This window comes from Saccopteryx leptura, chromosome 2, assembly GCF_036850995.1.
Source record: "Saccopteryx leptura isolate mSacLep1 chromosome 2, mSacLep1_pri_phased_curated, whole genome shotgun sequence".
Classification (NCBI taxonomy): domain Eukaryota; kingdom Metazoa; phylum Chordata; class Mammalia; order Chiroptera; family Emballonuridae; genus Saccopteryx; species Saccopteryx leptura.
Genome location: NC_089504.1, coordinates 250774700 through 250802071, shown reverse-complemented (window position 1 = coordinate 250802071; position 27372 = coordinate 250774700). Strand labels below are relative to the sequence as shown.

The 27372-nt window shown below is 55.9% G+C and overlaps 1 protein-coding gene across 3 annotated transcripts in view; it reads right to left on the bottom strand.

Annotated features, from left to right (window-relative positions):
- Positions 1–27372, bottom strand: part of ADGRD1 (adhesion G protein-coupled receptor D1) — a 92428-nt gene that overhangs the window by 19070 nt on the left and 45986 nt on the right. For all 3 annotated transcript variants that reach the window (XM_066371210.1, XM_066371211.1, XM_066371212.1), the window contains 4 exons: positions 11019–11092; positions 6961–7084; positions 1846–1949; positions 563–674 (listed from right to left, as the gene is read on the bottom strand). In XM_066371210.1, coding sequence (XP_066227307.1) covers positions 563–674; positions 1846–1949; positions 6961–7084; positions 11019–11092 — 414 coding nt within the window. The remainder of the gene's footprint in view (positions 1–562; positions 675–1845; positions 1950–6960; positions 7085–11018; positions 11093–27372) is intronic.

Genomic DNA, 27372 nt, shown 5'->3' with positions numbered 1-27372 from the left:
TGTTTCTAGTCTGAGTGAGTTGGGTGGAGCATGTGACTTACAGGTAACCAATCCCTGCACCATGCTCCTTCCCAGGCACAGTGATTGGTTCAAGAGGGCATGGGAATCAGGCCTGGCCAATCATCATAAACATCCCCATCCTCGGCAACAGGATTGGTTCAGAGTGGGCATATGACTTGCCTATGCCCCATAGTAGAGTCACCAGGGAATGAGGTTTTCCTCCTCCCTGCAGACAGGCGGACAGGAGCCTGGAGCTTTGGGAGCCATCCTGGCCCTGGAGGGGAGGGGAGGCCTGTAGGAAGGGGGTTCAGAGACAGAGAAAGCAACTCTGTGACGTGGCTTCCACCCCTAGATTCTGGGATTTCGGTTTGTCCACCTCTAGGTGTTAGTCACCTGAATGATGGGCACAGAAACTATCTGCACACCGTCTTCTCTGTCTCCCTGGTGGGATCCTGGCCTGGCTTTCTGGGGGTGGGTACATCTGAATTCTGAGCTGAAGGATTCTAGGTAGCAGAAGGTGTCACCCTAGTGATGCCAGAGGGAAGATAGAGGGCCTACTTACGGTGCCTGGCTGGCAGTGGAAGCTGATGAGCAGCAGGACCTGGGCCACCAGGACGGCGAAGGACAGGTTGGCGTGAATGTGGTAGCGTTGGTTCCGGATGGTGCTGACCGAGCTGAGGGCAGAGGGCAGGGGTGAGGCCCGGGCCTGGAGCTGGTTACTCCTTACAGTTCCCAGGGAGCCCCAGAGAGTTCTCTATGAAGCTGGCCCAGAGGAAATCTCTCCCAGCAGCCGTGCACCTCGATGGCTCCCTGCTGCTCTTAGAAATGACCTGGCCCTGCCCGCCGCTCAGACGCAGCCCTTTCTGGTCATCCAGCCCGCTGCGGCCTCCCGGCCTCCACACTAGCGGTTCCTCTGAGGTCAGCTGCCTTCCCGGGTGTCTGTCTGCATGGCAGCTCGGACGTCCCTGCCTGTGAAGGGACTCCATATTTCCTCACTCTGTAACTGTCTCCTTCTGGCCCTGATGGCTGTGAAATGTGTGTTCATAACTTTGGGTCCCTGCTCATCACCCGGCCCCACTCAGACATGTTTATGTCTCTGGCACGGCTGTGTCCTCAGAACTGACCCCTCCTCATGGTGGGGCGCTGTGCAGAGCTGACAGGTGAGGAACCTGGGTCAGAGACTGAATGTCCTGAGCATAGTATGGGGTCCCTCCTGACTGGGCTCCTGCTCCTGCCTGGCTTGGATACCCCCAGAACCTCTTCATGTGTCCCCTGAGCACCTGCCTGCCTCAAACCTCCCAACCAACCAAGAATCACAGAACCGCCCAGGTGATGAGCAGGTGAGGGGGGCACAGGACTCCAGGAGAAGCTCTATGAGTAGCCCCAGAGGGTGGGAGGCCCGCTAGGTGTGAGCAACACACAACCACCACGGGGAGTGTGGCTTCACAGCTGTCTTCCCATTTCATTTTTCTGACCCCAAGAGGTGCAGCCACTCTGATGTCTTTGTAGGACTGGGAGGGGGTGGGGGGATCCTCAGTTCTGGCTCTCACCTGGCCAGTCACCTGTGGGCCCTTTCCAGAACTTTCCAGCTTAGCTAAAGCCAGTGCCTTATAATCCCATAGCTCCTCCAGTCTGTCCGCTCCCGTTCCAGCACCCCAAGGCCCCCTCAGTGCACCCCAGATCTCAAAACAAAAAGTGACAGGAGCAGTCACTCAGCTGTGACGTTCAGGGTCCAGGTGTTTGCAAGCTCATGTGTGCCAATGCCAGCAGAGAGATTGAGGGGGCAGGGTGGATGTTCATGTTTACACAAACTTCCCCAGACACGGGGGCGAGCAGGTGACTCACGAGAGCATGGCGAAAGTGACCAGCGTGATGGCCAGGCAGAACACCGACAGGGAGCAGCCGACGTAACTGATGGACGAGAGTGCCACCTGGTGTCCAAGTGTGAGCTGCGCAGAAAGCAGAGCACAGGGGTCAGCCGCCTGGTCCCAGTAGGGCAGTGGTCCCCAACCTTTTTTGGGCCACGGACCAGTTTAATGTCAGAAAATATTTTCATGGACTGGCCTTTAGGGTGGGACAGATAAATGTATCACGTGACCAAGACAAGCGTCAAGAGTGAGTCTTAGACGGATGTAACAGAGGGAATCTGGTCATTTTTTAAAAATAAAACATCATTCAGACTTAAATATAAATAAAACGGAAATAATGTAAGTTATTTATTCTTTCTCTGCGGACTGGTACCAAATGGCCCACGGACCGGGTTGGGGACCACTGCAGTAGGGGACTGGCCCTGTGGTTAGCGTGGCCCAAGCCCGAGGGGCGCTTCAGCCTGGCTACGGCCCAGATGAACATTAGGCGGGCACCATCCTGTCGTGGACACCTAATGTCTGTCCTCAAAGGCTCTGAAAACCCAGGGGACAGCTTCATTCCATCCTGGAAGCAGCGCATAGGCTCCTGCACACCCCTCGCTCAGGACCGGCCCAGAACTCAGCCAACAAGCCCCTCGAGAGGAGCCAGGCCAGGGCCCCGGGGTAGAGATGGGAGGCAGGCGCTCTGCGTTTGGGGCTTGGTGCTCAGAGCTCAGTGTTTGGGGCTGGGAGGTGTCCGACCCCCACCCCCGCTGCAGGAGGAGAGGGTCCCCCACATGTCACAGGCAGGAAGCTGAAACTCAGGGCAAGCACTTCCCACGCTCATGCAGTGTGTCAGGGAGGCACCCCACGCGTCTGCCAAGGGAACAGAGCTGCACACAGTAGGGGTTTGTCAGAAGTTGCTTGGATGAGTGTCCGGCACATGTGGAGGCCGTGGAGGAGGACAGGCCTGTGTGTGCTACACCCCCCTGGGACACAAATGCAGCTCCAGAACCTTGGCATTGGGCCGCACACCGAACCAGTCCGGCCTCCCTGGCAGCCGGGGCCGGGGCGCAGACACTAGGGCTCAGAGTGGACGTGGCCCTGTGGGGTCGGGGGGGGGGAGGCTTGGGAGGCATGCTATGACCCAGTGGTGCCCTTCCTTTCCCAGCTCACGGCCAGATTTAGAAGTGGCCAGAAAAGTCCAGTTTTGCTTCAGGATATGGTCCCTCTGAGTCAGAGACCACAAGCTCCAGTGCCTTCTGACAGGCATTTCATATAAACTCGGAGACCAACTGGGAAACGTGCGGCCATGAAAACAAGTGGGACTGTCCTTCCAAAAAGGGGTCCCTTTATCTTCCCCTGCTTTGACAAAAGTTCCCCTCTTAGTGAATGTTTCCTACCCTGGAAGGAAAAAGGAAACATTTTACTGTCTTCCCAGAAGCAGGACAACAATGCATACGTGACGATGATGGCTGTCTCCCCACCAGGGTGAGGGGGGCGAGAGGGGATGGTGGGGACTGTGGTAAGCGTCCACAGCCCTGCCTGTAGGGGGCAGTGGTGGCCCAGTCAGAAGTGGAAGCCCTCTTCATTTTTTAAAAACAACAAAACCCAGAAATTTAAAAGTTTAGATAGAGTTTTGCAATACTAACAACTATTTTTTAGAATCTCCATGGGCTAAATAAAATATGTCCACTGGCTGAGGTCAGCCTCCAGACCATGGTTTGTGATTCTGTCCTTCCCTCCTTCCCTGCAGCTGCCAGGTACCCCACCCTGGTTTTCCCCAGGCTCCCTGCCTGCTCTACACCTGGGTCCTGTTCTGGCATCCCCAGGTGCACCTGCCTGGCCAAGTGCTCCTGATACCAGGCCAGACCACTCCCACTGAGCCCACCGGAGGAGCCAAGGGCAGGCAAGGGGCTGCATGGCCTGGCTACACATCGGGGCGCAGACATCTGGGAAAAGAGCCCCTACACTGCGTGGCCCCTGGGGCTTCTGCCCACTCAGGGGCCACGCACCACCCTCCCTCAGGTGTCCCCCTTGCCTACTGTGTGCAGCCCCGGTGGGACCATCCATCATTCCTCCCCCCTGCCCTTTGCCTCTGAGCTACCCTTTCACATGCCTCGAAAACCCCTCCAGGTCCATTGCCATCATTATAACTCCTTATTTAATAAGTGCATATTATTCCCTGATTAATCACTCCCCTGTTAACATGGAGGTGCATGGCGTAGACGCATCAGAGTCTGTGCACTTCACCATTTATGTCGCTGATGTTTCTGCACATCGGCTATTCCCCCCCCCCCCCCCCCCCCCAGGGAAGGCTGCGAAGCTTCTTTCACTTTCTACTTGTAGGTGTGATCTTGCTTCCTGATTCCTTCAGGTCTATGCCAGAGTCTCACGGGGGCATCCGTAACTGACAGGCTCTGTTCTGGGTTCTGTGTGTCCTCGTAGCCCACCTTCCGGTTCCCTGTGGCTAGGAGGTGGATCTCAGAAAGATGCTGGCTCCACAGCCGTCTGTCCATCCATCCATCCATCCGTCTGGGAGCCCTGTCATCCCTGCTGTCTTCATTCGTTCTCTAAATGCTCCACGGATCTGGTGTCAACTGTGATAACTGCCTTCAGGTTTTTTTTTAAACATTCATGAGAAGCTTCATCTCTTAGTGTGGATAATTTTAAACCATTTTTAAGCCGAACTTCCCTGGCAATGACTTGATAGGATTTGCTTCTATGAAGACACGCCCCCTCCCCCCGACAGTCTAAATCTGGTCTCCTACACCAAGAGGTGACAGATTTGCAATCATCTATAGTCACACTTGCCTTTTTTAGCTTATTGGATGGAACTGCCTCCCTTCCCTGACCCCACCCCTACTCCCACCACCAACATGCAGAAATGTATTGAATAACATCCTGCTGAGGGTGTAGCCCCTCTGCCTCTGTGCCCGTCCAGCAGACCGACCCACATCACAGGGGGAGACGGCTGGCTCCAGCTCTCACCGTGTAAAGGACCCGGGGGAGGAGGCTGGGCTCGAGGTGGCCAGCCCGAGCTTTGGGGTTTAGAGAGTGTCGCTCAAGGCCAGACTCTGCCCCCTGAGTGACCTTGGAAAAGTCCCCTGACCCTATCTGTGGCAGTGAGGATGGCAGCCCCTTGCTCATGTGGGAGTGGCTGCTCCCTGGATGTCACCCCTTAAAGAAAACACTGCCATGGGGGTTGCGTGAAGGTCGCACCTGCCTGAACCAACACGTAGCACTAAGGGTGCTGGGTGAACGCGGGGCACACACCCTCCACTCTGATTCCAGAACCATCCTTCTGAAACCCTGGAAGCTCATGGCCTGCAGGACACCGTGAAAATGTCCGGGTCTCATCTCAGGCCCAGTTGGGATTTCCAGGTGTCCCAACCCCTGATGAGGTTTGGAGAAGCCTGCACGTCCCACTCCTCACGGGGGGGCCTTGTCACAGGCAGGGCAAGGGGGTCACTGTCCCAGCTCTAACACATGGACTAGGCAGGCGTGCTTATACATGGGGTGTGGTGCCCCCGCGTACTCGTAGGGGTCAGCCTGGAATCCCCTTCGGAGTCACCGTACGTCATTCCCAGTCTGGGTGTGACACCCTCGGCGCATTCTGCAAACAGAACGTGTGTCCCGCATGCACCGCCCTCCATCCAGGGTGCCACCCGCCGCACCTGCCCTCTCGGAGCCTGGAATGTTTGCCCTAGCCTTCTGGTCGCTCACGGGTCACTTCCTCACAGACACCTCTCCGACCACACTGCAGAAAAGTGTCCTTCCGGCCGGCCATCTCTCCGCCCTCTCCTCTCTTTCCATCCTGCACTGCTGCTATTTGAAATCACCTGGAAACAGCACCATTTGAAAACAGAGCCGGAACCACCATCCCAGTGAAGGGCCTTGCTCATCTCAGCCTCCAGACCCCTGGAAAGTTAAAACAGCCCCCAAACCAACCTCACATCCCAAACAACCATTTGCAGAACTAGCCGGGCAGCAGACACCCTGGTGGCAGGACTGGACATTAATGAAGGACGTTCTCAGAATCGGTGCCACCAGCACCGGCTGCGCAGAAGGACTTGGCTTATTAGGACCAATAAAAACTCCTTCCTCCATTCACGAAAATGATCTCCCCTCCCTCCCCATAAACACCTCCTGGCATTCGCATACTAATTGGAAAACTATTTGGATATATGTAGGAAATCAGTGCTTCCCGGAGTAGCTATTCTTTGGTTTAAAATAAACACTCATTGCCTCTCAATTTGGCTTTTTATGTTCAGGTTAATACTCCTCCACTGCTAATTTGTGTATTATCTGTTTTTCCCACAAGACTATAAACTCCTCAAAAGCAGAATTGCGTTGTTTTTTCTTGTTGACAACTGTCACATACACCCCCCCCCCCCGCCCCGTCCCCGGTCCCGCACTTCTAGGGGCCGACAGGACTTGTTGAATGGTGGGGGCTGAGGCGTGATCCTAGGTAACAGGGTGTGACCCTGGCGTTGCTGTAGGACCCACACACCCCAAACAAAACTGACACAACCCATCAAGGGTTTGCTCATGCCCAACACACGCAGACCCTGGGCCACAGAACCCAGGAGAAGGGGGTCTGTTCTCCGACAGGCAGAGCCCGTGCCGCGATGTGCCATGGAGGACGGGCCACACCTGTCACAGGAGAGGGGTCGCCAGAACACCTGTGGTCTCACAGCAGAAATGCTCAGAGGGTACAGTGTAGAAACCCACCCGCCTGTCACCACTGGGGACATCGTCTCTGGACATTCACACATACCAGGGAGAAGCGAGGACATTGCTCTGCAGGACTGGCCATGTCCTGACTTCCCCCTAGAGCATAGGAGGCTTTCACAACCAGGGACCTGAGGCTGAAATGCTGGTGTGCCCGCCTCCCAGTCCTCAAGGGGGACCAGGATCTTCAGGGGCTGCCCAAAGACACCTATCTGCCAAAGAAGCAAAGCCTCCAGAATGTTTCCGGTCAGAGGGCCTCCTGCCTGCCCCCAAGGCTGACGACAGCCCCCCCGGGTGCTGCCCTGTAGGACATGCTGCCCTAAGCTGCATCATTCAGACTGATGCGGAGAGGGCACCTCCTCGGGGCCCGGGCTCTTACCTCCAGCGGCACCACCTGCATGAGGATGGCGAAGTTGGTGAGGTGAGTGCAGCGGCAGACGGAGTAGCCCAGGCTTCCTTCCACGAGGACACAGCCCTCGCTCGACCAGACCCCTTCTCCGGAGCTGCAGATACATGGGCAAGATGGTTAGTGGGGAGGCAGCACCTTCCCTGGCTGACGAGGGCAGAACATGGCCGGGGTCGGTCAGGCCACAGGGACACCAGGAGCTCCTTCTGGGAGAGGGGAGCCGTAAAACCGCGTTGCCACGATCACTTTGGAAAGCACCTGGGCTGGTGTCCACTGAACAATGAAGTGTGATGACCCAGCATCCCTTCCAGGGCAGCTCTGGGCTCCACGTGCAGGGCCATGTCGGGCATTTACTGAGTGACGGGGATGCCTGGGGACATAGAGTAACCCAGTGTCCATGTTGGGGACTGGATACATAGAAAGTGGGCCCACAAATACGGCAGGTTGGGTACCAGCAGGGGTGGAACACAACATACTATGTATCATGCCTCATGCATGAAACAAAAGATCATGTTTTCTATGAACAGAACCATTAAATTATGCGTATATCATTGACAAAACTGCCCAGAGTGGTTACCTCCAGGGAGAGAGGGCAGAGACTGATACAAAAGTGACCAGAAGCCAATATGCTCAAATGTCAACGGTGGTTCATCCTGACCTGGAAAATATCAGGGATTCCAGTTTCCTCCTGTGGCTCTTCCTGTATTTTTAAACTCGAAAATAGATATTTAGATGGTTCTTCCTGGAAGAATCATTGGCGGGGCCCCGTTGGAGAATTTAAAACGTTCTAGTTTCGCTTTGCCATGTGTACAGATTAAACTGTGATGTCAGCCGTGAACGCATCACTAATACATGCGGCCATCAGGTGGGGTGACCGAAGAGGACAGTCAGTCCATTACGGCTTCTGTGGCACATCCATGAATGGACCACACGCTGGTGGCATTTTCACTCTCATCCCTGAGGCGGAGGGTCCCCAGGAGGACCTGGTGCTGTTGGAAGTGGGTGAGCTTCAGGTCGGGTGAGAGAGGCCCTTTGGAGGTGACTCAGGAGGGCCTTAGGGCTGAGGGCTGGGACTCCGGACAGTGGCTTCCGAGGCAGTTTCATTGACAAATGGTGGGGGCATCTGGCCAAGAGCATGGCCAGGGCCTCTGACACACCAGTTTAGAGCAGCAAACCCCACTAATGACGTCAGAGAAAAGAGATGTGCAGATGGGGTCCTGTCCCCTCCCCCCTCCGCCCGACACCTGCCCCTTTGGTCTAATTTTCCCAGGACCTTGAGCAGAGCCAGCAGCCCTAGCTGTGTTATTTATCTACCGCACCTCCACCCGTCTACCGATGGCAAGAAGGCCATACCTCAATTAGACAGTGACCTGGAAGTTAATGGGCATTGAATTAGGTGAATGCAGCCACTGGGACATAAACCATCCCTCCTGGGAAAAGGGTGGCTGAAAATCACAAACCGTGAAAGGCACATCTCCCCCGTGGAGCCATGAAGGTGTGACCATGCTTTAATTAGTCACCTCCCTGTGGGTCTTATAATCCACTTCCCGAGGAGTCAGTGGGGACAAATAAATCTGCCATGGAAGGCCAGCCCCACTATGCCAATAACAGCACAAACATGTGTCACCCTGTGACCCAGGATGTCTGCTCTTAAGCAGCAAAGCTCACATGTCGACATCACACGGGGTGTGCGTATAAACATGATGAAACACTATACATTTGTTACAAGAAACGTGAGCACCACAGGATACAGGGTGTGATGGGAGAATGGAAGGAATGGGGCACTAGCTAGGACCGCACAGTCACTCTGAACACTAATATAAGTCGTCCCTAAATTATTGAAGAAGCTTGCTCAAGGCCCTGGCCGGTTGGCTCAGCGGTAGAGCATCAGCCTGGCATGCGGAAGTCCTGGGTTCGAGTCCCAGCCAGGGCACACAGGAGAAGTGCCCATCTGCTTCTCCACCCTCCCCTCTCTCCTTTCTCTCTATCTCTCTTTTCCCCTCCCGCAGCCAAGGCTCCACTGGAGCAATGTTTGGCCCGGGCACTGACGATGACTCCATGGCCTCCACCTTAGGTGCTAGAATGGTTCCAGATGTAATGGAGCGACACCCAGGTTCGATTCCCAGCCAGGGCACACAGGAGAAGCGCCCATCTGCTTCTCCACCCTCCCCTCTCTCCTTCTTCTCTGTCTCTCTCTTCCCCTTCCGCAGCCAAGGCTCCACTGGAGCAAAGATGGCCTGGGCGCTGAGGATGGCTCCATGGCCTCCACCTCAGGTGCTAGAATGGCTCCGGCTGTAATGGAGCGACGCCCCAGATGGGCAGAGCATCGCCCCCTGGTGGGCATGCCAGGTGGATCCCAGTCGGGCACATGTGGGAGTCTGTCTGACTCCCACACCCCACCCCTCCACCCCGCTTCTCACTTCAGAAAAATACAAAAAAAAAAAAAAAAAAGAAACGTGCTCAAAAAGTCACCCCACTGAGGTTCCTGCTGGGGAGACCGGAGCGGGTCAGGAGCAGACAGAAAGGCCCCAGGTAGTAGACATGGGCTTCTTTACAGTGTTTTCCATTTCAGAAGAAGAGTGTATTGATAGATTGCTCGGCTGGTTGGTTGAAATGAGCGTCTAGAAAAAAGTGACCCAGAATTCTACGCCCACCCAGAGAGACAATCTTTCCGAAATGAAAAAGAATTCTTTCTCAGACTGACAGATACGGGCTGCGCTGCCTGCAGACTTGCCCTCTGAGGGAAGTTAATGGCGACGTGTGATGCCAGACGGAAACTTTGATCTATGCCAGGAAATGCAAAGTAGGGGGGGAGGATAAAGGTTTGTAGGCAACTACTGTGCTTATTTCTGATTGCTCTAGAAGATCACTAGTTGTCCAAAGCAATACTACTAGCAATGTAGCATTCCTTTAAGGTACCAGAAAGAAAAGACCTACGACGAGAATGTCAGAACACACGTGACGTCACAGTACTTGAAGGTAGGTGCGGATCAGTTCCAGACACAAACGCCTCGCACCTCTAGTTAAAGGGACGTGCACATCAGCAGTCGGTCGAAGGTGTGAAGATGACATAAAATTCACCCCCAAATCTAAATGAAGAGGAAGAGGACATAAGGGAACAAGGATAGAGATAGCCAGGTGGCTCAGTGGATTGAGTGCCATCCCTGTGCACTGAGGTCGAGGGTTTGACCCCGCTCAGGGCACACATGAGAAGCAACCAATGAGTGCACAACTAAATAGAACAACTAAATGGAATGAGTTGATGCTTCTCTCTTCCTCCCTCTCTCTCTTTCTCCTCCCCTTCCTCTCTCTCTCTCTCTCTTCTTCCCTTCCTCCCTTCCTCTCTCTCTCTCACTCAAATCAATGGAAGAAATTTAAAAAGAACAAAGACAGAAAAATCAGAAAACAGATTTTAATCCGATAGATTGTAATCCGATAACACCAATAATGACATTGCATATAAATGATCGAAAATATACCAATCAAAAACAGAAATGTTCAGACTGGATAAAAAAGCAAGTCTCAGCTGTATGCGATCGAGAAGAAACTTACTTTAAATATAGAGATAAGTAAAGTAAACTAAAAGAATGGGAAAGATACAAACTAAGCAAGAAACCCAGAAGAGCTACATCAACACGAGACTGAGTGGACTTGAGAACGACCACTTCCCAAGGAGAGCTCTGGACAATGCTAAAGGGGCCCATTTCCCTGGACCACGTAGCAGCAAAGTGTCATCCATCCTGAGGCCTTGGCGTCTCTGCCAAACAAGATGAGGGGGGTTTGGAAGATCGGCCTGGGCTTTAAGAGGCTGCATCCTGATAAGTCCTAGTGTGGTCCAGAAAGAAACGTGTCCCCGTACCTCAGGCCAGTGCCCTGAGTCATCTCCCTGCTCCACAGGGGACGCAACCACATGGCCACCAGAAATGGGGGACCTGGATTGTGACTGGCGCATAAGGAGAACAGGCCTGGATGCCTGGCACCCAGGTGGTCCCCCCCCTCCCCTCCCCCGGAGCCTCCCTCGCAGACGGTACCTGAAGTCCAGGAAGGCGCAGTACAGGAAGACACGGTTGCTCTCATTGGTGGCCTCATGGTGCTGTCTGGTTGTCTGAAATGAGAGAGTGACATGCTTCAGAATGCTGGGTGCCCAACACTGAAGTGAGAGCCGCTCCCCCAGGGCTGTGAGGCCATAGGTTCGTGATGCACAAAATCGCCAACTTTCCATTTCACCCTGTCCTGGCCCACAGGCTGGGGCTGCAGCCTCAGGGCCTTTGCATGTGCTGTGCTCACCCTTCAGAATGCCCTTCCCCCAAGACAACCTTCCTTCCTCCAGGTCTCTGCTGCACGTTAGCCCCTGAGAGAGGCCTACCAATTCAGAGCAGTGCCTGCCCCACCCTCCCCACTGTTTGCATTCCCATAGCCTTGATCACCACACAGTACGTTGCGTTTTTACTTATGGATTTTTTTTCTGCCTCCTGTGGCTGTCTTGTTCACTGACTACCCCAGGGCCTGGCCTGGGCATCTAGCTCACAGCAGGCACTTACTAAGTATTTGTTGACTGGATAGACAGAAGAATTAACAAGTCAGTGGCTCACTGACCCTGTTCCTAGGACTGTCGCTCTTGCCCAGGAGCTCAAGCGTCTGCTCCTGGACTCTCCTGGCTGCCAGCTCAGGGCACCCAGCTGCCACCCCTCTGTCCTGAATGAGACATTCATCCAGGAACTGATGCAAGAAGCTCAGGGACCCAGCAGCTCCACCAGAAACCAAGGCGGCTCACAGGACAAACACGCCTAATTGATCTGTGATCAATAAGCCAAACATCTCTAATTTGAGCACTCAGGGTGAGCCCCGTCCTCATTGCCACCCTTTCTGTGAGAGACAACGGTGTGACCTCTGCTCCCGGGAGCCATTTTCACTTGTCACACAGAACCTCTGCCTCCACCAGGGCCAGCAGCGCCACACCAAAGGGCTCTCCGTCGTCCTTCATTCTAGAGTCCTCTCTGTTCTCCCCCTGGGCACATATGTCCCATGAATGCCGTTCACGACCCCTCTCGCCCCTTCCTGTAGTGTCTTAGGGTTATTTACTATAGGATGGGGTCTCGTCAAACCACCTGTGCCTGGAGACCCTGCAGTCCAGGGCCAGCAAGCACATCTCCCTGGAGACCATGCCTGCTTCCTGCAGTCGTTCCTGCTGTCACCTTCTCGGAGAGGCCTGTCCCGGCCACCCTGGGCTCCCTATCACCATCTCCATCTACCTGCTTTATGTCTTCCACAGTGCTGACCACTCTCTGAAACATCCTCAGTTATCCCCTGCCCATTCGTGTATCACCCATGTTCTTCTATTAGCATGCAGCTTCCTGGGCAAGGAGTTTCTCTGTCTGAACGCTGTGGTGCTGGGCTCACACACGCCAGCACGTGTGGACCCTCAGAAGTGCTAGCCGTGCAAGTCTATGGGCCAGCGGCATGAGCCCTGGTTTCTAAGAGGAGTCTCTGAGGGGACACCCACCCAGACAGGCTGGGCTGCAGGACATGTGGCTTAGGAACCAGAGCCCGTCCTCGCCCGAGCGGGTACGGTTCAGGCAGACTAGTTCCACTGAACCTCAGGTCCTACGAAGACACTCAGGGAGCCCGGATAACACAGACTCAGGCTCTAGAAAGTCCACGAACAAACCCTAAAATCCTCAGCCTACACTTACTCTCTCCCTGTTTTTCTGGGCTGTGTCCACGATGCCCACAGTGCCGCCCACGGACACTCCAGCTGCTGCCCCTTCAATGGTTTCCACGTGTGGTCCCACCAGCGTCACGGGGGAGCCACAGAGCCAGCAACTGGGATGGGGGCCTACTGGGGTGGGAGCCAGCAGCGGGCTTCAGTGGCCTGTCAGGTGGCAGGGCATGTGACATGAGACCCTTTAGCATGGCTTTTTGAGTCACCTTTTTCAGCAACAAGGAGGTGCAGTTGTATGCTGCTCAAGTCACAGGAAAGGAATGTCCACACAGGCCAGTACTGGAGGGAGGGAGGCAGCACCGGACCTGTAGCGGTGGAGGTGCTGAGGGCCGCCGTAGACTGAGCGCCACTTTCCACCATGACCTGGGCGGAGCCGGCGCACTCAGATCCCCCTGGAGGCCGACATTACCACCCTCGACAGGGGTGGAGGGGGAATTAAAAACTCAGCCCCAACCACAACAAACCCAGCGTGCGTGTGGTCAGAGGGTGGAGGGCAGGCAGTGTTCACTGGGGCCAGGGCCAAGGTCACACCCAAACCAGGAATCTCCTGCCCTCCACTGGCCGCAGCCCCTGCTGGCCAGGCTCCTGCCGTGGGAAACGCAGATGGCCTCTGTATGTGTGTGGAGTTTGCAACCAGACTGGAATAAAAGCTGCATGCAGCCTCCCAGAACAGAGGCTAGAAGGTTCCTAGGAGCTGGATCCGGGCCAGGGTGGATAGCTGACATGGGTGTGGTGCTGCAGAGGGACTGACGGATGGTCATGGCCCACTTTCCTGGAGAGACCAGGAGGTGCCAGCCACCCATAAGCCTCCCGGGTGCCTGAGAGGGGGACAAGGGCTGTCCTGTTAGTCATCCAGTCATCAGTGACTGGGAAATGGCAGTGTCATCATCAGGGTGAGGGTAAGGTGACATTCACCTTGAATCCCCAAGTTCTGAAGTCACCAGACCCTCCGGAACCCTGGGGTCAACAGAGAAGCCTTCCTGACACAGGGCCGGCCCCCGACCGTAGCAGACACCCCCACTGACGCGTGTCTGATGGGGACCCCCCGGGAATATCCCCAGTGAGGAACAGGTCAGACACACACCCCCGAGTCCCCAGGTCCCAGGGCCCTGGGAACACGATGTTTGTACAACTCTGGGAGCTTCAGTTTCCCTCTCGCCATCAGCATGGGATTCAGGGACCCTTCGGGGGCAACTGAATTTGAAGCTGGGGTCCTCGAGGTTCCCCAAACCGTCCTCCTCTGACCCCAGGAGCCTGCAGCTGCCTGACTCACGTACACAGCTTGTGTGTCGGCCTCACCACTGGGCAGCAACGAGGGACCCGTGCACAGAGGAGACTGCTTTCATGCTTCAAGCAAAAAACGAGGAAAGAAACACCCAGTGAAATGACATGAGAATCTGGAATGAGAACAGCCTGCCCCCAAAATTGAACAGGAAATGTTTTCAAATTATCCCCTGTGCCCAGGAACACTGCGCCAGGAAGACGGGCCCCCAGCCTGTGTCTGAGGGTGGCATTCTGGGCTGTGACATCTCAGAGGGATGGGGACCTAGCGGGGAGGGGCAGGTGGGGCAGGACTGAGGTGGGGTCACGCACGGACGAGGGCAGCTGTGAGCTAGCGCCGAGCCCCAAGCTGAGGATATCGGTGTTGGGAGTGTTACTCATTTCCTGCTTTCTTGTGAGCCTGGGGCTGCCACCTAGACAGGCTTCCCGTTTGGCTCAGGTAGCATCGAGCACCTATCCTGCCCTCGGACTGCTAACCTTTACCTGCACCCCCTTAATCCCCCCAAGTGACCACAGAGATGCCGGGCATCCCCAGAACCCCCCCCCCAGGGAAGAGACCCCCCGCGCCCAGCCAGCTGGTCCCTAAGGGGCATTGCAACCCTGGATCGGTAGAATTCTGCACAGGAGCGTGGACTCGAGCCAGCTAAGGGGACCGCGCACAGGTGACAGATGGTGACTCTCATGATTGTGGACACTTCATCCGTAATTAGTAATGATTTCTGCCCGCCTGCCTGGAGCCTTGGATCTTAACCATCTGTGCACAGTCACTGGATGACAGTCGTGAGCGATCCCAGCACAGTCAGGTCCACCGCACACTCCACGACCATGCACCCTTCCCTCTGCCCGGGGGCCACGGGGGCTCCAGTCCTATCCTGTCAGCACCGGAGCTGTTCACCTCTCACTCTGAAGCACAGCACCTCCAGGTGGTCCAGCCGGAACCAGCAAGGCCTTCATTCATGAAGGACCAGCCCGGCCCGGTGGAACCTGCTCCCCCGCCCTGGGCTCAGCTCTGCCACGGCCTCTCCTGCATTCTTTGTCCCCAGACGCCTCTCGCTCAGGGAATACCTGTCATCATTTACTTTTCCCTAGACACCTGGCTCGGGTTTTTTTTCTAAGATGTTCCACAAAGTTTCTTCTAATATTATCCACACTGTTATAGCAGAAGGGGAAAAAGAAGCTACATGTAAGATAACAGCTTCTGCAAAATCAGCCTGCCTCCCGGCCTCTCCCTCCTGCCCCGACCCGGGCGGCCGCCCAGACTGTCCAAGACGTTCTTCTCGAAGGTACGAAGAACGAGCGGTGGTTCGCGATCCGTTGCCCTGGACCGGGGCTTGTTTCCAAAGCTGCGTGTCAGAATTTTGTTTTTCCCCTGCAGCTGAAAACCTTCCTGAATGATAAACTAAAATATACCCTCGAATGTCTGTCTGAAAAACAGAGTTCACAGTCAGAGCAGGTAAACGCCGCCTCAGGTGGGAGGGGAAAATACGGTTTTCGTAGCACAAACAACCAGACAGAACTCCCAGGACACACGCTCTCAGGCTGGAGGATTTGCAGATAAACAGGAAATTTCAATTTTGGGTCCACCCCAGGAGGCCATACGCGTGGTGATATTCCAGGGAGGGGGGGATGCTTTTATTTCTATGCAAATAATGGGATAGGTTTGCAGGGTTATAAAATCCTGATCTATTTGATAGCCCAATCCTGCAGCTGGTATAATAAGAATGTATCCTATTTGGGGACCTCTAACCAGCTTATAAACCATGTTAAGAAATAATGTTACTTCCCACGAGAAGTGGGTGATTTTACATAGAAGACAGAGGAAGGGGTCAGAGCCCCACAATGCGTAGGCCAGCACCATCTGAGAGGAGGTGTGTTGGGGGCCCGTGAGTCCTGCCCATCCGGGTTGGGGTACATGTTTCTATTTATCTCACTTGTCCCTGATTCTGGCTGTAGGCTACCCTGTTTTACAGGTTTGTAAGTACACTCGTTTCGCCCAAATCTCTCTTGGACCTGAAACACCTCACATGCAACAAAAAAGAAAGAGAGAAAAAATTCTTTTCATAAGATAACAGGACCCACAGAAAGAGGACTCACAGAAAGCCTCCCCTCGCCCCACCCCACCGAAATCCTCTGCATGTATGAAAGGCACCTTTTCAAAAGGCTGAAACCATGACTCTCAACACAGGGCTAAAAGGAACGCACGCACGGATCAAAGGCACAGTTTAACTCCCTGACGAACGAGGCGACCACCGGGATGTTCCCGTCACTTCCAGGGAAGACTTCAAAGAGTCCTACGTACGTTGGGCCATCAGGAAAGAGGGAATGCACATGCTACGTGGAGACAAAGCCGTCAACACAGATTATATCCACGAGGAGACAATCCTTCCATGGGCTTTCTGTCTCTTCCACAGACAAAATTTACATTTCAGTGTGAACAGTAAGAACAAACAGGTAAGAGGAGGGAGTGAGGAAGACCGCTGCCTGACCTTGCGGGACAGACAACGGATTCTAAGCTGGTCCCAGAGGTCCTGAGACTCGTCTGCTGAGCGCCCACCGTTCCCAGGACTGTCCACTCCGCTGCGCCTGCAGCTGGGTGGAGCTGTTAGTTAAAGATGCGCCTTTCCTGAGCACGGGGCAGAGTGGAGAAGCTGTGAACAAGGTGGGTGTGGGGAAGAGAGAAGGCAGCAGAGGGGCGTCCATCGGTGGGAGGGGCAGGTGCCGAGTCCACAAAAGGTGGCCAGAGAGAGGACATGGCATGGTGCAAACCGGCACATGATGGGGATGATGGGAGGCGTCAGAGCCTGGGCCTGAGAGAGAGCAGCCTGAGCCCTGTCAGGGACGGGATGGTGTGGCCCTGAACAGGGGTGCAAGGACGCCGTGTGTTCTGGGGCCGGCAGAGTCCCCCAGACGTGTCCGTGCTGGAGACAAGCCCCGGGTGCATGGGGACCCAGGTCCTGGACGCACTCATGGGGAGCTCTGTTCCTGTCCGCAGGTTGAGTTGCTGATGTCAGGACTTCCCTCCCCTGTCCTCACACCGCTGGCTGGTAAAGAGCTCACGGAACCACGAACGTCTCCCTGAGAAAGGACAGTGTCTTCGAGTCCTATCGTTCTGGCTGCTCAGGACCTGTTCCCACGTCTCTCGATTTAGCCTAATCTCTCTCTGTCTCTGTCTCTCTCTCCAACTTCGCATCAGTGAGGTCTGTCAGTCCTGCTATCCCACCATGGTCACCAGGAAAGACCAGGAAGCCCTTCCGTCCTTTGATTCCCCGGTGATCATGACCAGGACAGGAACTCCACCCTTGGGGAGACCCACTCTGCTGCCCAGAAGGGAGTGGGTAACACCAGAGCTCACTCAGGGGCCGGGTTCAGGACAGATGAGAAGACAGAAACGAGAATGTGGCGTGTGGCTCAGTGACTCCAGACCTGCCGATTGAAAGGGTGGGAGCCCGTCCAGGACGGACCTCGGTCACGGTCTCACAGCCCCCCTGCTCTGTCCCTCCTGCCCCTGAGCTTTTGTGTCACCCGGGGCCTCGGCTGTAACATAACGAAGGCATGGTCCTGCCCAGACAGGTAATGAGCTGCCCACCCAGAGGCAACACCCAGAGCTCAACATCAATGGCAGTTTTCCTTCCCACGGCCCCTTCTCTCCTGGTCTCTCCTGGGCTCACAAAGGAGGGCCTCCCACATAGACAGATGCCAGGAGGGGTTGGAACCCGGATCAGAGCTCACTGGGCTAAGACAGATGTGATTTATGCAGCGTGAGAAGAACAAGATCCCAACAGAAACTGAACAAAGATGGACGGATGCTGAGGATGGAGATGATCACAGGTGAGCTTCAATTCACACTCAGCCACCCTGGAAGACAAAATCCCTCTCTTCCCTAAATAGTTACCTGGCAGTCCAGAATCATTAAGAAAGCCCTGGGAAATGATAGACCAGCCACCGCATCCAAGATCCCACCTTCAGGAAATTATATATCGTTACAGAGACTTCGCAATTTACTTAAGCAGAGGACCTTTGATGGAAACGTGTTTCAAGGCAAACACTCAAGTTCTCTTTCAAATCAAATCACAAAAAATAATGAGGTCTGCCTGGGCTCTTGTTGACATCCATCTGAGGGAGAGAGGAAGTCTTGCTGTCCCCAGGGGGCGTATCAGCGTAATCTTAACTTGACAAGGCACAACGCGCCATCTTCATCCCCCGCTGAACACACGCAGATAGCGTTGAAGTGAGTTAGCCACCAGAGAGGTTTGTGATCTCTGGGAATTTAGACTATGAAAACGCAAGTCACCTTCTAGCTCAGGCTGGACCACGACCTGTCTGAAACACAGGGGACTCCGCTGTGCAAGGGGCCACCAGAGGGCGGCAAGATGGTGCTGTCCCAGCCGGGATGGGCTCAGGTCCCAGCCTCCTGTACAAACTCTTGGAACCCCCTGTTCCAACATATGCCCCAGATGTTGTGTACATGGAGTATTTCTGCGCAGTTCCTGGGGGAAAAGACCAAGCCCACGCAGAGGAAAGAGGGCTTCCTGGACCACCCAGGGCAACATCTGTAAGCCGGGAACTATCCTCTCTGTTTCAGCTGCAAGTGCTATCAGACCCGCTCTTCCTCCCATGGGTCCCACATCCACGTCTACGTCCATGACGCCTCTGCTCTGGGCGGGCCTTCTGGCTGCCACTACCTCTAGGACAGGCCACTCTTTCTCCAATAAAATTGTTCTTGAAAGCTGACACTAGCCCTGGCCGGTTGACTCAGTGGTAGCGCGTCAGCCCTGCATGTGGTTCAATTCCCGGCCAGGGCACACAGGAGAAGCACCCATCTGCTTCTCCACCCCTCCCCCTCTCCTTCCTCTCTGTCTCTCTCTTCCCTTCCCGCAGCCAAGGCTCCATTGGAGCAAAGTTGGCCCAGGCACTGAGGATGGCTCCATGGTCTCACCTCAGGTGCTAAAATAGTTCAGTTGCCTAGCTATTATATATCGGTTGCCCCAGATGGGCAGAATATCAGCCCCAGACAGGGGTTGCCGGGTGGATCCTGATCGGGCACATGCAAGAGTCTGTCTCTTTGCCTCCCTGCCTCTCACTTGATATAAAAAGGGAAATAAAAAAATAAAAAAGAAACAACACTGCGTCCCCTGCTGTCACACCCACCCACGGGGAGTGCAACAGTTCACAGTCATGTCTTGGGGCCACCTGGAAAGGCGCCTACCTTGTAACCAGCACTCACAGAAGGCAGCCCAGGTGACCCCCCAGTGGGCAGAACCAGGGTGGACATTGGATTTTAGCTTCATCTGTATTTCAGTGCAGACCGGGCAAATGCCGGGATTTCTTTCCACACGGAGTTTCAGGCTATGATTGATTATTCAGGAGAGAAAAGCAGGTGTTGAGGTTGAAATGAAGCTTATCAACATAAAGCAAAGAAGAGCAAACCATGAGGGAGGGACACGTGGGTGAGGCTGAGGAGGAGCATTAGGGCCGTACCTGGGTGGGAGGCTGTGGCCACTCCACGATGGCAGCCACGTGACCCCTGGCAGCTCCTGTCCCCCCCCCAACCTGGGAACTCCCGACACCTTGGGCTAATGGCACAAGCGCCATGGGCCTCACTTTACACAGGAGGAAGCAGAGACCAGAGACCTCAAGGAACTTGCCCAGGGGTACACAGCAAACGTGACGTGCTTCAGAGCAGACTGCCTGTGTCATCCCCACCCCCACTCCCGCGTCCTGGACACCATTCTCGGCGTCCTCCTCCTCTTGCTGTGGCCACGGCTCAGCCCCCAGGTCGACAGGCAGGGTTCTCCCTGCCACTCCTGTGAGTGCTCAGAAGGCTCAGCAGCCCGAGGCTCAGGGGAGAGAGCTGCGGAGGAGAGATGCTCCAAGCCCCAGCATGCGAGGGACCTGGTTCCAGAAGCGGGTGAGTCCCCCAGAGCAGAGGCGGCCTCGCCCATCCGAAAATTCTCGAAACCGCCCACAAGCGCGGCCAGTTCCTCAGCAGACAGGAATCTTTCATGTGAACTATAAAAAGTCACAGGGTCGCCACCCTGTCATCATCGCGGAATAGATTACTGAGGTGGACGTCAGCGGGGCGGCGCCTGGCTGGCCTGGGCCCTGCGAGTGCATGGAGCCCAGCCCAGAACCCCTCCTGGAACCCCCCTCACTGGCCTGCTGGGCTCTTCCTGGAGGCCAGGGCTCAGACCCGAGAAATCACCACGCCTGCACAGCTCCTGGGCTCCCCGAGGAAGGGACTCTGGTGCATCCCCGCAGCTGCAGGGGGGCTGAAAGGAACATTATCTCTGGGGAGGGGACTCAGAGGTGACGGGGTCCCCACCCCAGGTTGTCCAGGCCCCATGCATGGTGTCAGAAAGGCTGCTGACCGGCGTACCCTGTGGACACCTGTTCTCTGTGGTCAGAGTAAAGGGCCTCTGACTGACCACCAGGAGAGGCCATGTTTCCAGCCCTGGAAGGTGGACGCTGCCACATGACTCAGTTCTGACCTATGGGACATCAGTGAACACACTGCGTGCGGGTCCCAGGAGCCCCCTTCAGAGGACCTGCCAGGCTCTGAGCCCCCCACCCCCACACGTGTGACATGGAAGTGACAAGCAGAATGCTGTCTGGGCTTGGAGGACAGGGTCCCAGTCCTGGGACGGGCTGTGTCCTGGGGCCGCATCCTGCAAGGTTTAGGGTCATTCACCTCTGAGAGAAAGAGAGGCCACCATTTAGGTCTCTGTCGTTGGGGGGTGTTGATGACAACAATGTTTCAAGTGAAGCCAAACCTCCTCTCGAATTCAGGGCCTCCCTTGCAGCACGCGGGGCATCTGGTGGTGTCCGGGCTGTGCCCAGCGCCCGACGAGGGCCCTGCAGGCACCAACTCTCTTCTGGAGAGCCCAAAGCCTCAGACGAGAATCCCCATCCTGGCCATGCAGAAGGACACAGTTTATGCCCTCACGGGGTTGCTGGCCATTTCAACATCTCACAGAGCCAACTCACCCGGTTACTTAAGCCAGTGGTGCCCAACCTCCAGGCCGTGGACCGGTACCGGTCCGTGGGCCATTTGGTACCAGTCCGCAGAGAAAGAATAAATAACTTACATTATTTTTGTTTTATTTATATTTAAGTCTGAACGATGTTTTATTTTTAAAAAATGACCGGGCCCTGGCCAGTTGGCTCAGCGGTAGAGCGTCGGCCTGGCGTGTGGGGGACCCGGGTTCGATTCCCGGCCAGGGCACATAGGAGAAGAGCCCATTTGTTTCTCCACCCCCCCCCTCCTTCCTCTCTGTCTCTCTCTTCCCCTCCCGCAGCCAAGGCTCCATTGGAGCAAAGATGGCCTGGGCGCTGGGGATGGCTCCTTGGCCTCTGCCCCAGGCGCTAGAGTGGCTCTGGTCGCGGCAGAGCGACGCCCCGGAGGGGCAGAGCATCGCCCCCTGGTGGGCAGAGCATCGCCCCTGGTGGGCGTCCCGGGTGGATCCCGGTCGGGCGCATGCGGGAGTCTGTCTGACTGTCTCTCCCCGTTTCCGGCTTCAGAAAAATACAAAAAAAAAAAAAATGACCAGATTCCCTCTTTTACATCTGTCTAAGACTTACTCTTGACGCTTGTCTTGGTCATGTGATACATTTATCCATCCCACTCTAAAGGCCGGTCCGTGAAAATATTTTCTGACATTAAACCGGTCCGTGGCCCAAAAAAGGTTGGGGACCACTGACTTAAGCCTCTGTCCCCTTGTCCAGTGTCCAGAGCACAAGGTGGGCGGTGGGAGAGTCCCCTGAACTAAGTGTCTTTTGGCTCGAGGGTCACGGGCCTTAGTCCCCCTCACGGGCCACATGAGAACAGAAGGGGCAGCCCCTGGGCTGCGTGCAAGGTCTCTGCCAGCCCACGGAACCAGGGTCACCACTCTCTGTCACTACTTCCCACTCCCCGGGTATGGGCTCTGCTCCCGTGTGCAGCCCCGTGTGGCCCCGTGTGCTGTGTGCGTCGTGGCCATGCTCATAACCTGGGCGCAGGGTCCCGTCCTCACCAATAGGGCAGACAGCAGCAGCCTGCCCGCAGGCTGGACCTTCAACAGGGGGCTCCGCAGCAGAGATGCATCATGTCCGCATGGCGGTGGGTGGGCAGGCAGCACTCAACCCTGCATGACCATGGGGGTCATCGGCCCCACTCCCGCGCTAGCCTGGAGACACAGGTCCCAAGCCATGGATGCCACAAACCCCTGTGCTCACCCTCCTGGAGGGAGGACGGCCCATCTCTTTCCCAGAACTGGGGTGGGGACCCATGGGACATCGTTTGTTTCGACACAAAGAATTGACATCATCCTGACTCTGGCTGCTTCCGGGGGCCCAGGCCACATGTTTCCATCCTAATGGAGCATCCCTGCCCCTTAACTTTGCTTTTTGCTTGGCTTTGAGCTGACACATGAGAACTGCAGGCTCCCCCTGAAACGGAACCAGCATACCCAGCTCCCCACAGGGCCAGGCTGGGCTGAGGGGTGCACAGGGTGGGCGTGGGCAAAGCCGCCGGCTGAGGAGCCACCACCCCTCTGCCGCAGACGAGCGTTATCTGCAAGGAATGCAGCCACCCAGCCCAGCCCCAAGTCTGACTGCGTTGTGAGCTTAGGCAACTCGTCACACCCGCCAGTGGATTAAATAATCAGTCTGGTCATAGGCCAGCGGAGCCCAGCTCCAGCTGCTCAGGGAAGACGCAGTAACCCCGAAGCTCCTGAACACCCAGCCGTTGGCAGCACCTGCTGCGGCCACAGGAACAGGGTCTGCTCACGAGTCACCCCTAGGAGATGGCAGCATGTGGTGTGGGCGCGTCCACTGGTGACACTAATTTGTGAGGGGTGGGGGAGTTTTCTTTAAAAACAAATTGTCTTTGGTTTGGAAAGTGGTCGATCATAACATTATTTTTCAAACGGAGGATCCGTGGAGTCATAAAGCATGGTGGAAGTTTTCTGTGACCCGCCCGTCAGTCCTTCCTTCACAGACCTTTGCTCAGTGACAGCTGTGAGCCAGGCATGCGTGCAGCCATGAGGGAAACGGGCATGGGCAAGACGCACAATACGCAGCAGTGATGCACATTGCAGAGGAAAACGACACAGAACGTGGGGCCCGCAGGGCAGGAGGGCGCGGTTTGCTGCCGACATTGTCAAATAAGGTGACTGGGACAGACCTCGGGCATCGCAGTTCCTTCCGAGGAAGCAGAGGTCCTGTGCCTGGGCCTGCTCTGGCGGGAACATCCGTCCCAGGGTTGAGACAGGACGTCCCTCCAGGACACCTCCCGTGGCTTTCCCGACACTACACTCTGGCCACATGCCACCGCCTGCCTGCTCACTTCACCAAGCGTCCTCCGTCCCTGGGTCCTGACAGCGGGGGCCTCACCTCCTGCCCCTAAGGGCTCCTCACCTGAACTGAGTCCCTCAGCTCACAGGCGGGGACTAGGACACCCGACGCCTGAGCAGAGGAGACCACCCAGCGTCCAGGCTGATGGAACTGAGAGCCCCTGTGTCCTTCACATCTGTATCTGGTCCCACCAGAGCCAGATGGAGGAGAGGATGAGGCCCCCCCACTCTGACCCTCCCCTATCGGAAGGACCCGGCTTCCCCTCAGCCCCACCCTGGAGCCTGGCAGGACACAGACAGAGCGGACGGAGCCGCGGACAGCTCGGCGGTGCTGCAGCCTGCCTGCCCTTCTGGAGGGCACACACGGAGACATCCACACCGGAATCCTTCAGCCCTGTCCACCCTGACCTCCGTCTGGGTGACCTTGGAGGGCCAGGTCAAGGCCTTGGGCCTCTGCAGGAGTCCCATTCACCCACAAGCATGCTTTCCCAGATGTGAGTGAGTGTTTGCTTCTCAGGGCTCGGCTCCCACAGCCCAGGCTTCCTGCCCAGGAGACAAAGTCTCGCAAGGTCACACCTCCTTCCTGTCAGCGTGGGCGGCGGGAGGAGAGGCTGTGGCCACTTCAGAGGAGGAGCAACAGGTGGCCGGCACAGCCTGCAGCTTTTCATCCTGCAGAAGGCTCCACGGCAGGGCTCACAGCCCCTTCATCCCTGCAGATAGATGTCCAGGGCCTGCGTGGTGCAGTCTCCCCGGCCACCCCCACCTGGCATCTCCACACCCTGTGCTCTTGGGCCCCCCTGTGTCCCTGTCCCTTCCCGAACGCCTGAGGTGCCGCGTCCACAGGAATGTCAGGCCCTGGAGGTGACCATCAAGATAAAGGGAGGGGCCTGAAGGGACCCCATGGATGCTGCTGCAGGCCTGATCCTCAGATTCACGCTTCAGGGGCTGGTACCCAGTTTCTGAGCTCAGTGAGCTCCCTTCCTGGTAACAGCACATGGAACATTTGCAAAGGGCCTCCCTGAGACACGGCTGCACCACTGACCTGTCACAGCCCAGGGGTCCGCAGGCAGGGCCAGGTAGACAATGGCCCCTCCTGGGGGGAAGGGGGCACAGCCACTGCTCGGGTCCACCCGCCCTGTGGACATGCACGGCCAGAAACCCGGTGTCCAGAGAGAAAGTAGAAGACGCAATGCTAAGGCCGAAACCCCCGGATTTTGAATATTGGCAACAGTTTCAAAACAGCTCAGGTCATCTTGGGTGCTGAACGTGGTACCAGAGACACCTCTGTCCAGGGGAAGAGAAAGAATGCACTCTTGGCTGGACAGTCCTCCTGGGAAAGAGGTTGGTGGCCGTGAGCTGCTGCAGCTGATCAGAGCTACGAGGGGGGATGTCCACCCTCCCGGGGAGCAAGTTCACGGGCAGGGGCATGAGCTGTCCCCCTCAATCCTCTATCCCTCTCAGGACAGAAAGAAAGGAGCTAGCTCCCTGGCGGGGCCCTCACCCCTCACCTGCCTGGATCTTTCCGTCCACATTTCCCCCAGCCACAGTCCCAGCCCGCTGCCACTTGGGACCGCATGCCCTACCTCCAGGCAGCTCAGGGATAAACCAGGTTGGTCTCATTACAGGGCACAAACCACAGCCTCCCAGGAACCTCCTCGGGAGCGAGTGCTAATGACATTTAATTTAATTGGGGAGGACAGTGACCAGACAAATGAAATGGCTGTGGTGACAGTCTCGCTATTTCTCTAATAAATGTCCCCGCCTGGGGACAGGCAGAGGAAGGAGAGAGACTGTGAGGGAGGTGCCGGCCAGCTGCCCAGTCACTCCAGGCAGTGACGACTGTCCTAAAGGGATGAGAAATTCTGGGAACGGGAGCCAGCATGCATCCCGAATGGGCCACCAGTCTGTCTGCCTTCCTGACCATCAAGGCCACGGTGCGAGGCTGGAGTTTCGGCCGAGGCCTCCAATGTGTTTTCAGGGCACCAAACAGAGTTGTGAAACCTCCACCAGGCTGAGAAGCGTTGGTGTCTGTCAGGTGCCTTGTGCCGGGGAGGAGCTGCAAATGGCTACAAGCGGGAACAATAAAGGGTGGATGGATGAGATGTTTTTCAAACAGATCTGGCCTGGGAGCTCTCTCAGTTCCCCAGGCAGAGGAGGGGGTTGCCTGCTGGTTTGGGAGCCAGAGTCCAGGAAGAGGGGCTTCGCCAGACTGAGTGGTGTCTGTGTCTGAAGACCTAGAGGCCCCCTGCTCTATCTGTGAGCCAAAGTGGGAGGAATCGTGGGGCCAAGGCCAGTCAGGGGTCATTTCAAAGACTTCCTGCCCAAGTGGCAATTCACAGAATAGCTGATCGAGCAAACAGACATCCCGGATGTGGAAGGGGGTAATGATATTGTTTTGTTGTTTGTTTGTTTTTGTTTTGTTTTTTTGAGTGGCAGGGAAAGTTGCCCCTGTGTGGTACATGAACCTGAACAGGACTGAGGTCGCTTTGTATAAGGAGCCCCATCTGACCGATGGCAGGGAGAAGCTGTGCTCTCAGCCAACTGCAGCTCATTCAAAGTGGCCGGCTTTTACAAACGCGTGTTTCATGGCTGGTCTCCTGAGTCTCTTCAGTGTAACTGGGACACACGCGGGTGACGTGCTGTCCGCTGGCTGCACAGCCAGGATGGAGTGCTGGTCCGAGGAAGGGAGCCGACAGTGGCTCCTTGGGGTGTCGGACCGCGTCCCACACCCTGGCCCCAACACACGGGTGAGCGGGGGCAGGGGGCCCTGCCCCCCTGTGGGACGAAGAAAGACCCACAGCCAGCGCTGGTCAGCCTCATGTGCACCATGTCGGAAGGAAAGGTCTGGGTTCAGGGTCTCATGGCTTAGGAGGACACTGCCTGCCCTGCCCTGGTGGCACGCACTCAGAACATGTGACTTACCCCTGCAAGGAAGGGGCTCCCCAGGTTCCTGCTGTCCCCTCTGTGGTGGATGAAACACGCCCCCCACACACACAATGTCCATGTCTCAGTCCCCAGACCCTGTGAGTGTCATGTGGCACAAGGGGCTTTGCAGGTGGGATTAGGGTAGAGAACTTGACTTGGGGCCCTGTGTCCTCACTGGGGCTCTGTGACAAGAAAGAGGGCCAGAGCCAGAGCCAGAGCCAGAAGCAGGCGTCAACAAGGGAGAGACTGGGAGATGGAAGAGGGGGACAAGCTGAGGAGCGCCAGTATCACCCAGTGATGGCAAAAGATAAGGAACGGGGTTCCCTTCCAGAGCCCCCGGGGCGCAAACCTGTCCACGTGGTCCTCGCAGCCAATGAGACTGAGGCTGACCTCCCAGCTGGAAGGTAACAAAGAAGTGCGGTCTTAAACCCCCAGACCTTGGGGATTTGCTACAGGAGCCATAGGAAGCCTACACACCCTTCTTCCAGAGAAAACAGTGAATACATCTGACAGCATGCGGAGAGTTCTTGGACATCAAAGAGGAAATGAACAACAGAAATGGTGAAAAGGCAAATGGCCCTGTTGCTTGGGAAATGGTGTCCAGCCTCACTAATAATCAAGGGGACACACATCACAACAGCAACAGTCAACATGAGGCTTGCCTAGCGGAGTCAGATGTGGGACTATCAGTGCCGGCTGCAGCTCTGGGGACAGTATAAATTGCTACAACCTTTCAGAAGGGCAGTTTCTCAATGCATATCTATCTATCTATCTATTTATTTATTTATTTATTTATTTTGTGTGACAGAGACAGAGAGAGGGACAGATAGGGACAGACAGACAGGAAGGGAGAGAGATGAGAAGCATCAATTCTTCATTGCGGCACCTTAGTTGTTCATTGATTGCTTTCTCATATGTGCCTTGGTGGGGGTGGGGGGCTACAGCAGAGCGAGTGACCCCTTGCTCAAGCCAGCGACCCCATGATCAAGCTGGATGAGGCCATGCTCAAGCTGGCGACTTCAGAGTCTCGAACCTGGGTCCTCCGCATCCCAGTCCGACACTCTATCCACTGTGCCACCGCCTGGTCAGGTGCAATGTGTATTGATTTAAAACCATGGCAGCCCCAAA